Here is a 12,924-nt window from a genome sequence, read left to right as displayed (position 1 = left end):
CACAGTGACCGCTGACACCCAGGACAGTGACTGCTGACACCCAGGACAGTGAGTCTAACATTGACGGCTGAAACCCAGGACAGTGAGCCTCACAGTGACCGCTGACACCCAGGACAGTGACCGCTGACACCCAGGACAGTGAGCCTCACATTGACTGCTGACACCCAGGACAGTGAGTCTCACAGTGACCGCTGACACCCAGGACAGTGACTGCTGACACCCAGGACAGTGAGTCTAACATTGACGGCTGACACCCAGGACAGTGAGCCTCACAGTGACCGCTGACACCCAGGACAGTGAGCCTCACAGTGACCGCTGACACCCAGGACAGTGAGTCTCACGGTGACCGCTGACACCCAGGGCAGTGAGCCTCACAGTGACCGCTGACACCCAGGACAGTGAGCCTCACAGTGACCGCTGACACCCAGGACAGTGAGCCTCACAGTGACCGCTGACACCCAGGACAGTGAGCCTCACAGTGACCGCTGACACCCAGGACAGTGAGCCTCACAGTGACCGCTGACACCCAGGACAGTGAGCCTCACAGTGACCGCTGACACCCAGGACAGTGAGCCTCACAGTGACCGCTGACACCCAGGACAGTGAGCCTCACAGTGACCGCTGACACCCAGGACAGTGAGCCTCACAGTGACCGCTGACACCCAGGACAGTGAGCCTCACAGTGACCGCTGACACCCAGGACAATGAGCCTCACAGTGACCACTGACACCCAGGACAGTGAGCCTCACAGTGACCGCTGACACCCAGGACAGTGAGCCTCACAGTGACCGCTGACACCCAGGACAGTGACCGCTGACACCCAGGACAGTGAGCCTCACATTGACTGCTGACACCCAGGACAGTGAGTCTCACAGTGACCGCTGACACCCAGGACAGTGACTGCTGACACCCAGGACAGTGAGTCTCACAGTTACTGCTGAAACCCAGGACAGTGAGCCTCACAGTGACCGCTGACACCCAGGACAGTGACCGCTGACACCCAGGACAGTGAGCCTCACATTGACTGCTGACACCCAGGACAGTGAGTCTCACAGTGACCGCTGACACCCAGGACAGTGACTGCTGACACCCAGGACAGTGAGTCTAACATTGACGGCTGACACCCAGGACAGTGAGCCTCACAGTGACCGCTGACACCCAGGACAGTGAGCCTCACAGTGACCGCTGACACCCAGGACAGTGAGTCTCACGGTGACCGCTGACACCCAGGGCAGTGAGCCTCACAGTGACCGCTGACACCCAGGACAGTGAGCCTCACAGTGACCGCTGACACCCAGGACAGTGAGCCTCACAGTGACCACTGACACCCAGGACAGTGAGCCTCACAGTGACCGCTGACACCCAGGACAGTGAGCCTCACAGTGACCGCTGACACCCAGGACAGTGAGCCTCACAGTGACCGCTGACACCCAGGACAGTGAGCCTCACAGTGACCGCTGACACCCAGGACAGTGAGCCTCACAGTGACCGCTGACACCCAGGACAGTGAGCCTCACAGTGACCGCTGACACCCAGGACAGTGAGCCTCACAGTGACCACTGACACCCAGGACAGTGAGCCTCACAGTGACCGCTGACACCCAGGGCAGTGAGCCTCACAGTGACCGCTGACACCCAGGGCAGTGAGCCTCACAGTGACCGCTGACACCCAGGGCAGTGAGCCTCACAGTGACCGCTGACACCCAGGGCAGTGAGCCTCACAGTGACCGCTGACACCCAGGACAGTGAGCCTCACAGTGACTGCTGACACCCAGGACAGTGAGCCTCACAGTGACCGCTGACACCCAGGACAGTGAGCCTCACAGTGACTGCTGACACCCAGGACAGTGAGCCTCACAGTGACCGCTGACACACAGTGACCTGACTCAGCATCTCCCATAGATGAAGTACAAACTGCACGTGCTTATACCTCCAGGTGGCGCCATTGTAGACCAAACTGATCCCAGTCTATAACAAGTATTTGTTTTCCCTTTTGCTTGAGCTGGGTTATAAACTGATGTGGCTTGTGTTGCATATTGATTTGTTATAAATTCAGCTTCGATTCAAAAACTGATTTTTAACATGATAAGATATTTGAACATTGAAATGTTCTGTATCCCAAAAGGGAGGTTTTACAAGGATCGTGTACAAGGAACTGAATTAACAATCATAGAAATCCTCTCGTCATGGCAGTGGGGTATAGATCCATGTATGCCATCCATGAACTTTGGCAATACTGGGAATTACAGGAGTGTCCATGAATTACAAGACATAATGGCAACATCAAGGACGTTCCTGGTCTAGGACGAAGGAGAATGGAATCCACAGCCAGGACCCCTGGACCCCCCCCCCCTCTGGATCTGCCATTGCACTGCCTCGTATTATCACTGCACCTCATCTTATGCGACTCCCCTTTAAAACCAGACTTAGAAATCCATGCGAGTCCATGACTACTAAATTATGCTGAGGACAAATAAAAATTCCATAATGGTAGTTGTCATTGCCGACTTACTTAGCAGTTGGGTGATACGTACGATTCTGAGCCTGTCTCAATTCTTCAGTTTTACTACAAATTGGAACTGAATAAAACAGAAAATGCAAACATAGTAGATATTTCTTCTTCAAGAAGAACAAACTACAAACCACAAGGGCTCGTGAAATATGGTTTCTACTTGTCTTGAAAAATTAATTTCCGATCCTGCTAGTTCCGACTGAGACCACATTCCTGGAGATGCTGCGTCCCTCCCTCAGCCAGGAGTCAGCAGCCGCCAAGCTTGGGGGGGGGGGGGGGGGGGGGGGGGGGGGAAACTGGGGTGATACACTTACCTTTTGTCAGAAGTCCCTGCAAAGCCTTGGCACTTGCATAGCGACAGTCGGACCGGAATCGGAAACTAGGAAAGTTGGAACTGTTGTAACCTCGGGGGTAATATCGCTGGTACGTGCGATAACTATTCTGAGCAGGCTGAAGTGACCGATTCCTCTGTCCCAGCTGACCGCCATGTTGGTCTGTCTGCTGCGGATGGTAGTTGCTTGGGTAACCAGCAGTTTCCGACTGCATGACGACAGTCGGAGTTGCAGGCTGGGTATTCTGCTGCTGATGTTGCTGATGCTGTGGTTGCTGATGCTGTTGTTGCCATTGGCATTGCTGGTTTGGCCACTGATATGCCCGGTCGTACATAATTCAAATCGAATTCAAACAAGATTTTATCGTTTCTGTCTCAAAATCTCAAACCATCCTCAGAATAAATCCTCAATGTTCTTCCTTGTACGTCCTTGATTGCGAAATTGCAAAAGATAAAGTTCTTCACAAAATTGAACTCAAGGATGAGAAAACATGTGTGAAATGAGGCAAGTCAAAGTGTAGCATGTGGGTAAAGTCCCTCTATCGGCTGCTTCCTGAACACAGGGAATCAAAGACCAGTAACTCAATGTGGCCCTGGACTCACGCCGCGGTACATCCCAATTGTCACTCAGTCAACCTCTGGCCAATAGCAGCACATCTTCACATCAGGGATGTAGCTTACTTCAAATCTGACATCCACCAACCAATCACTGACACTGAATTGTAAAACATACAGCTCTTGAGTGAAGTTGTGCAAGGTACCCTGGCACACAAACACCTAGATGGTCATTTAACACTCTTAATTACAGCCCCAACAAACAGATTAACACTTAGCATCATTGTCACTACTTGAGCAGAAACAACAATCACATCATCCTCCTTAATATTGTACTTAAACATCTTTCTTAAGGGCTCTGTACACGTCTTGATGTCAGCCATGTGGGCTGGAGGAGAGGGTAGGATACACAATGGCCTGATTTACATACAATAGCGAGGATCATTTGACACCCCGATGGGTGTGGACGGGTATTAGTGGCCGACAACTCGACACAGTGTTGGATCTACCGTTGTTAGTGTTGAAAGTTGATGGACGAATGTTTGGTCAGATATACTAATAGGCTTAATGTGTTAGCCTTGAATGTGACCCGGCAGGATAGGGGTAGATTGTGTTCACATTAGCGTTACTTAGCGTTCTTCTGGATGTGTTTTCTAATACTAAGCACGCTTCTGTGATATCGACAACCGGAAGAGATTGTCATCGTTGTGGCTTCTCAGATCTTTATTACCATAATTCTCATCAGGGTGGGTTTTTTATTTGTCTGAAGTTTATGAATATTTGTTAAGAGTATCTTATTTCAATATTTCAGACAGGCTACCCACAAGACTCTGAAACAATATAATCATTTGTAAAGGCTTTCTAAACTTCACATTTTCAATATCTGGATTTTTTTTATTATTTTTTTGTTTGTAATGAAACATAAAAAAGGGTTGCTGAATACTACATACATAATCATTTACAATACTATGTTTATTTTTTAATTTAAAAACTATTAGCACTTACTCTGTAACATAAATAATATACATTGTATTTCAACACATATTTTGTAAGCCTACAGAAAAACAAGATATTAGCATGACTAGACTAGTCTTCTTGTCCACACAGCCTTCTTAATCATGTCACTGACACTGTGAGCTGTATTATAATTAATTACAAACCAAAACATATTTTTCAATGACATAGATATGCACAAAACAAATCCATTGTATATTGACAACACTTTTTTTGGTTATGATTAGCTATCAACAGTAACAAGCCCAGCCTGGAAACAATCACATGGAACCAGTAAGAACCACCCACCATCCCAGTAGCGATGTTTAGGCTGGGTTGTGAAACTGCTGATGGTTGTCTACATACGCACAGCTGATCCCCAGGCCACAGACACCAGCTGAGGTGAGGAGCGAGATTGCAGCACTACAATTAAGTCATTAATTACTCCTAACGAGGCAGCCATAAAGCAGGTATCTTGTCAAGAGAGCAATCATCATTTGACTATTGATGTGATGGGCAGAAGGGCCCCTTGTTGCTCAATCTTACAGTCCTCTTTTCACTCTCAAATATGTGAAAGTTTAGGATATCTTATTACAGCAAAACCATTTGACCTTGTTTTACAAATGAGCCTGCAATAGGCTTGCAAAGTTAAAAAGAGAAAATATGGAAGTCATTTGTTAAAAAATCATAATCTAAATATTGTTTGTTAATTTTAGTTTGGTACTTTTTTGTGTTCACAACCACAAAACCTCATAAATTAAAGGCATTTAAACATTTTTTACATAATGTCTTTCTTTGTACCTGCTTCCGTTGAATGGCAGCACCCCTTCCACAGTTATACAACATAGCTTCTATTGAAAAAAACCCATCCTTATCACATATAATGTAAAACATAGCTTCTATTGGATAACAGCAACCTTATCACATAAAAGGGATTTAAACATTTTTACACAATGACTTTGTACCTGCCTCTATTGAATAACAGAACCAGTATCACATATCTACAACATAACTTCTATTGAATAACTACACTGTTATCACACATGTACCTAAAGGGCTTCTATTGAATAACTACACCCTTATCACACATGTACCTATAGGGCTTCTATTGAATAACTACACCCTTATCACACATGTACCTACGGGGCTTCTATTGAATAACTACACCCTTATCACACATGTACCTAAAGGGCTTCTATTGAATGACAGCACCCTTATCACACATGTACTTAAAGGGCTTCTATTGAATGGCAGCACATTATCACACATGTACCTAAAGGGCTTCTATTGAATGACAGCACCCTTATCACACATGTACTTATAGGGCTTCTATTGAATGACAGCACCCTTATCACACATGTACCTAAAGGGCTTCTATTGAATGACAGCACCCTTATCACACATGTACCTAAAGGGCTTCTATTGAATGACAGCACCCTTATCAAACATGTACCTAAAGGGCTTCTATTGAATGACAGCACCCTTATCACACATGTACCTAAAGGGCTTCTATTGAATGACAGCACCCTTATCAAACATGTACCTAAAGGGCTTCTATTGAATGACAGCACCCTTATCACACATGTACTTATAGGGCTTCTATTGAATGACAGCACCCTTATCACACATGTACCTAAAGGACTTCTATTGAATGACAGCACCCTTATCACACATGTACCTAAAGGGCTTCTATTGAATGACAGCACCCTTATCAAACATGTACCTAAAGGGCTTCTATTGAATGACAGCACATTATCACACATGTAGTTATAGGGCTTCTATTGAATGACAGAACATTATCACACATGTACCTAAAGGGCTTCTATTGAATGACAGCACATTATCACACATGTACCTGTAGGGCTTCTATTGAATGACAGCACCCTTATCACACATGTACCTAAAGGGCTTCTATTGAATGACAGCACCCTTATCAAACATGTACCTAAAGGGCTTCTATTGAATGACAGCACCCTTATCACACATGTACTTATAGGGCTTCTATTGAATGACAGAACATTATCACACATGTACCTAAAGGGCTTCTATTGAATGACAGCACATTATCACACATGTACCTGTAGGGCTTCTATTGAATGACAGCACCCTTATCACACATGTACCTAAAGGGCTTCTATTGAATGACAGCACCCTTATCACACATGTACCTAAAGGGCTTCTATTGAATGACAGCACCCTTATTACACATGTACCTAAAGGGCTTCTATTGAATGACAGCACATTATCACACATGTACCTGTAGGGCTTCTATTGAATGACAGCACCCTTATCACACATGTACTTATAGGGCTTCTATTGAATGACACCAATGTAGTTTCTATTGGATAACAGTACCCTTTCCAGATATCTATGACATAGCTTCTACTGAATGACGTACAGCATCCTTATCACAGACACACAACATAGTTTCCAGTACATTATCTATAACATCCCTTTGTTAACATCAAGTCACACATTCAGTAATTCATTAAAACCTGCTGAAGTGGCTACACCAGACCTGGCTGGGCAGGAAGAGATCGGCTGTGGAAACTGAAGAGACAGACATAGATACAACATAGAGGATAAACCCACAGTGAGGTACAGACATCGATACATTCACAAAGTATAAACCTGAGAGAGATACTCACACGAATCCTCCATCAGCCACTTCATGTCGAGCTGTGACTGAGCACAAGGTCAGCCAAGATGTCACAAGTGCAGAGGAAATGAGACACAAGTTCTTCCGAAGCACATGACGAGGGGACAATACACATTAGGTAAGCACACACTGATGTCGTACACGCGTTCATTTCATCTCTCGAAAACGATTTAAAGGCTAAAACGACCAATTCACATCTCCCATAACCACGTCTCCTTTGTGATTGTACAGGTGTCCATACTTGGATATACCTGTCTAGGATGGTTCAGTAAGATCATTCTGAGAGAACCCTTGACCCTAAAAGGTTGGACACTTATAGTGAAGGTTACCAACGTAAAGTAAAAGTAACATTTCAAGGTATTTTTTCATCCATCACTTCTAAAGCTAGTGGACATCACTCTTGAAGTTCTATAACTTCAACACCACTACAAGGCCATATCAGATCGTTCCTACCGCTAAACGTGGATCTGCTACTCACAGTGGCTACTAAGATGGACATGACATGGGCGTCTGGGACTACCAAGGAACACCAAACCAGTGGGTTGACTCAGGACCCCGCTCCACAAAGAGATCTTAGCGTTATAACTCTCAGAAGTCCATGTCCAAGTATGGGAGTTCAGAGACTTGTAACACTGAAATTCCTTTGTAGAAGGACTTATAGCGTGTCAGCTAGATGACAGCTGCTGGTCCAGACAATCCAGTGATTGACATATTGAGCAATGATCCATGATATTGGGGAATCCATGACAGACTATCCACCAAGTCAACGCTGACCACCCAATCCTTTTTATGTTGCCCCTCATGACCTGTTTAACCTGTAATGCCCATGGGGAATATTCTTAGTGACTACAATGAACTGTATAGCTTGTTTGTTTGTTGTTTAACGCCACACTCAGCTATATGACAGCAGTCTAGACCATACAATCCAGTGATTGACATCATGAGCATCAATCTGTGCAACAGGGATACAATGACATGCATCAACCAAGTCAGCGAATCTGACCACCCTTTTCCATAAATGGCCTCTTACGACAAGCATAGTCGCCTCTTACGACAAGCATAGTCGCCTCTTACGACAAGCATAGTCGCCTCTTACGACAAACACAGGTTGCTGGAGACCAATTCTATATGTTCATATCTGACCAGAAATGAGCTTCACACATTGTACACATGTGGGAACTGAACCTGAGTCTCCGACATGACGAGCAAACACTGGTACCACTAGACTACCCCAAACTCATTTGAACCTAAATCTAACTGGTTGAATTGGAAATGCCAAAAATATAAATCGTTTGGGCAGGGGATAATAACCTGATGAACTGAAATGTTTGTTTATAAGACTGACAGATTTGTTTGCAATATTCACAACGTGATACAAGGACTTCAACCATCACTGTGGCTGTCCGAACGCTGGACATGTACTGTGTAGCTGTATGTTTACTGTATGTAGCATAACACGTCGTCTTTATCATTCATAGCCAACAGTCAACATCTGATTGAAATAGCTTGATTACCAACCATGATAGTCATAATATTTTGTGATCAAAGTTACACTGCCACTCGTGAGTCCATACGCCATAGTTACAGTCACGAGGAACAACACAAGGCAAAGAAATAAAATAACATTGTGGTTCTGTCATCACCGTCTTGCATGGGATGATTCAAACCAACCATGCTGAATACAGACAAATATTTTTGTAAAAATGTATGCCAGAGTTTCCCCCAACTGTATCCATGTACACTACCAATAGTGAGTGAGTGAGTATGGTTTTACGCCGCTTTTAGCAATATTCCAGCAATATCACGGCGGAGGACACCAGAAATGGGCTTCACACATTGTACCCATGTCAGGAATCGAACCCGGGTCTTCGGCATGACGAGCGAACGCTTTAACCACTAGGCTAGCCGACCGCCCCAGACGACCAATAAGCCATGTAATGTTGATAATCACCTCATCTGAACCAGAGCATGTAAGAGGTACTCAAGAGGAGAACAACATGGTGGGGAAACAAGCAAGTGAAGGAGGTTCCCTTCCCTCCACTACAGCTGGAGACTGTCAAGAACCTACTAGATCCTCAACAAATTCAGGCCAAATCACGCTGAAGTTTGAAAAGATTGAGAAAATCTCACCCGAGTGTATTTTGATATCAAACATATCAACACAAGTTGATAAAAGTGGAAGAACTTTGAAGCTTGCCAAAAAGACACTCGGGTGAGATTTTATTTATCATCCAACATCATTCTTCCAACTTTTTCAGTATGTAGACAGTAATAAGCAGTGTCTTAAGAGTAAAAAGTACTGCTAACAGCTTCAGTAGCTGAGCCATTAGTGATGTCATTTGATTGTGACCTCATGGTAACCAATGACGTCACAATGGTCTCCAAAGCATTGTGATGCAATTTCTTTGCAGCGATATCTACAATATAGATATTGCTTGATCTCACCCTAGCTATATCTCCTAGGGTGAATTGTGACACCTTAGAAAACTTGGTAACCTGATAGAAGGTACCTTGAATACTTTCCACACAAAAAATCTTTTATAGTTCACATATTGGGATCAGTCTAGGTTTGGGGGCTGTTAGTTGTGTTTCAGCATTAGTAAAGCCAAATATTGTTGGGTCGGCTTACAATTCCAAAGAGCATTGTAATATGTCCACTTCATGAAATAAAAAAAGTTTTGATGATAAGTAATGGATAGTCTGTTACATGCAAGCCATCTTCGACATCCCTGGCACATTTCAGTCCCCAATTCCAGTAAAGAAGACTAACTTCTTACTCTAATGGCGATGTTTCAGTATCATCCTTATACCATTGTCATGCAAAGACACAAGGATCAATACCAAAATGTCGCTGTTACTGTAAACTATAGAAGTTGTTATCCATATATTGTGTCTACTTTGTCATCTGTCAACTTCTATCAAACAATTCACAATTCTAATATCCAGCAATAATTATTTAAGGTATGAGTGGAGACGCTCCCCGTGGATACTGCCTCTACCTTCGTAACTGGAGTATCCGTTATTGCGAATCCTGTCAAGTGATTGCGGAAGTGCTACACTCATCATGTCCGACTCACATGACTCACCTCCATAGTGCCGATGCAGCGCTACTCGAAACACAACAATAGTCCTTTGTAAATGTGAAAAAGTTAAATCTCTCAGTCAATCCTCAACATCAACAGGAATCTTTCTGCTCATGAATTTTCAATCTTGGCAAAGTTAGTAAATATAGCCAGGTTATGTTTTTGTGTTGGAAGAGGGAACATGTTCCTGGTTTAATATGCTACAAGGTCAAAATTTGTAGTGATAGCAAGAAGAATATGTTTGACATAAAATTTGTAAAATTTAGTTTTCTATTACATATAAAACTGTTTGGGTTTACATTTCACACAAGAGGAGGGGCGGTCAGGTAGCCTAGTGGTTAAAGCGTTCGCTCGTCACGCTGAGGACCCGAGTTTGATTCCTGACATGGGTACAATGTGTGAAGCCCATTTCTGGTGTCCCCCGCTGTGAAATTGCAGGAATATTGCTAAAAGCAGCTTAAAAGCACTCACTCACACAAGAAGAGGACCAGTGCAGGAACTATGTCAGTTGCAGGTATGCAGGATTTGTGGGGTGCTTCAACTGGGTTATAGTGAACAGTGCATGGCCAGGATTCTCATCCAGAAAACCAGCAAATTGTTATCTCTTGCTGTACCTCCAGTTATTTTATTAAAATCATGTGAATACTAATTTCACCTCACCGATTTAAATTATTTAAACTTGCTATGTTAGACATGGATATAAATAAAACGAAACACTCATCATCATGTGATGAAATTAACATATCTATTTCCCTCATCCATCATGCCTGGTAATAAAATGGCACGTTACGAGAACATCCCCGCAATGATATTGGGGGGGGGGGGGAAGAAGAGAGAGAGGAGAGACACAGAGAGAGAGAGAGAGAGAGAGAGAGAGAGAGGGAGAAGGAGAGAGAGGGAGAGAGAGAGAGGGGGGGAGAGGGAGGGGGAGAGAGAGAGATAGAGGGAGAGAGAGAGGGAGAAGGAGAGAGAGTATATATGTTCGTAATTTTATAAAAAGTATTAAAATAGAACTGTCATTTTGTCACACACTTGTCCCATACATATGTTTCTGGTATATTTGGCTGCCCCAATCTTTTGCGGTGTCATTTTTTCATGCCCCCATACCCCCCACCCTCCTCCCCGTAATCTCACCCACTCCTATACAAAATGACCAGTCCCACCTGTAAGTGTCAAACATAAGTTACTCTCCTTGAAACACTTAAAACACTCCATGTACTTGGTTTTAATCTCTCCACTTCAAACAACAGCTGAATACTGATGACTCCTTAACCATCTCCCAACAAACATATGATTATTACCCCATCTCGCTCTGACGCAAAGCGCAAATTAATCCCGGGATATTAAATCCAGGTGATGTTTCTCATTCCACTTGAGATGAGGGTCGGCACGAGACCTCTAGAGCAGACAAGGAGCCACTTGAAGACCAGTTGACACATTTACTGCAGGACGACCAAGGGCAAGGGGAGACAACTCTGCTGGTACTGGAGGCTGACAAATTGTGTTGTTTGGGTCCCCCTCAATACATCCCAGGTTTGTATAAACCAACTTTGTTTAAAACCCTAGCAGATGCTTAAACACTTAAAGCTAATTTGTTAAGGAAATAAACTAAAGTTCATACTCTGTCTATGTCTGTTAAAGTGTAAGAAGAACTACTAAATATTCTCAAACTTTTGGATACTTTCCAACAATTATGAATCAAAAAGGAAGTAAGTGATGAAATTATTTAAAGTCTAGTTGAGCTAGCTACTGCTAACACTGAAACACCTGACACAAGGTCTCATTCGGCTTGCAAATCCAATTAGACTTTGTCAAACTGACAACAACTGATCTGAATTAAGCTGTGCGGTCGTCCACAATGGTGGGAAATTGAAACCATTGTAGTAGACTACATCTGTTTACAACCAATGACATACAATGACCCCTTGCATTGCATTGCGTACAAGCAGTCTGTAAACCACAGCTGCTGTGACTACAATACAAAACAGCATAAAACAGGTTTCAATTGAAATTCTAGAAATCCTATCCCTGCTCACATATTCCAGTAATTGCTTTGGAATGCAATATATCATGTTTTGAAAGATTCTGGATAACTCTGTCCTCCCCTGGCCCGCTAGGACATGAAGTGAAGGATGCTGGCAGTGTTTGATACACATAGCTTGGTCTTCACATAACAACCTTCCCCAGCACAGGTCGGATTCCTGGAACCATGCAGTCAGAAGTACTGCTCCAACAGTCAGAAGTACTGCTTCAACTGTCAGAAGTACTGCTTCAACAGTCAGAAGTACTGCTCCAACAGTCAGAAGTACTGCTTCAACAGTCAAGTACTGCTTCAACAGTCAGAAGTACTGCTTCAACAGTCAAGAACTGCTTCAACAGTCAGAAGTACTGCTTCAACAGTCAGAAGTACTGCTTCAACAGTCAGAAGTACTGCTTCAACAGTCAAGTACTGCTTCAACAGTCAGAAGTATTGCTTCAACAGTATGACAAGTCAGAAGTACTGCTTCAACAGTATGACAACAGTCAGAAGTACTGCTCCAACAGTCAGAAGTACTGCTTCAACAGTCAGAAGTATTGCTTCAACAGAATGATAGCAGTCAGAAGTATCGCTTCAACAGTCAGAAGTATTGCTTCAACAGAATGATAGCATTAAAAAATACTGCTTCAACCGTTTGATAAAGGTGAGAAGTATTGCTTCAACAGAATGATAGCAGTCAGAAGTATTGCTTCAACACTATGACAGCAGTCAGAAGTATTGCTTCAACAGTCAGAAGTATTGCTTCAACAGAATG

The 12,924-nt window shown here is 43.8% G+C and overlaps 1 protein-coding gene across 4 annotated transcripts in view; it reads right to left on the bottom strand.

The window, feature by feature from the left end:
- LOC124152221 (hepatocyte nuclear factor 4-gamma-like) overlaps positions 1-12,924 on the bottom strand; it is an 83,225-nt gene that overhangs the window by 43,893 nt on the left and 26,408 nt on the right. Inside the window, exon 1 of one of the 4 annotated variants that reach the window (XM_046525076.2) lies at positions 7,039-7,078. The exons of 1 other annotated variant lie outside the window; for it this stretch is intronic. In XM_046525076.2, the coding sequence (XP_046381032.1) occupies positions 7,039-7,063 (25 nt within the window). In that variant the 5' untranslated portion in view covers positions 7,064-7,078. Of the gene's footprint in view, positions 1-2,825; positions 3,410-7,038; positions 7,079-12,924 lie in introns of those variants that run through there. 2 more of the 4 variants (XM_046525069.2, XM_046525070.2) reach the window with 2 other exon arrangements.

The sequence above is a fragment of the Haliotis rufescens genome, unplaced genomic scaffold, assembly GCF_023055435.1.
Source record: "Haliotis rufescens isolate VD_foot unplaced genomic scaffold, xgHalRufe1.0.p SCAF_30, whole genome shotgun sequence".
Taxonomy (NCBI): Eukaryota; Metazoa; Mollusca; class Gastropoda; order Lepetellida; family Haliotidae; genus Haliotis; species Haliotis rufescens.
The sequence above is the reverse complement of the archived record's forward strand: the minus strand, read 5'-3'. Positions and strand labels throughout refer to the sequence as shown.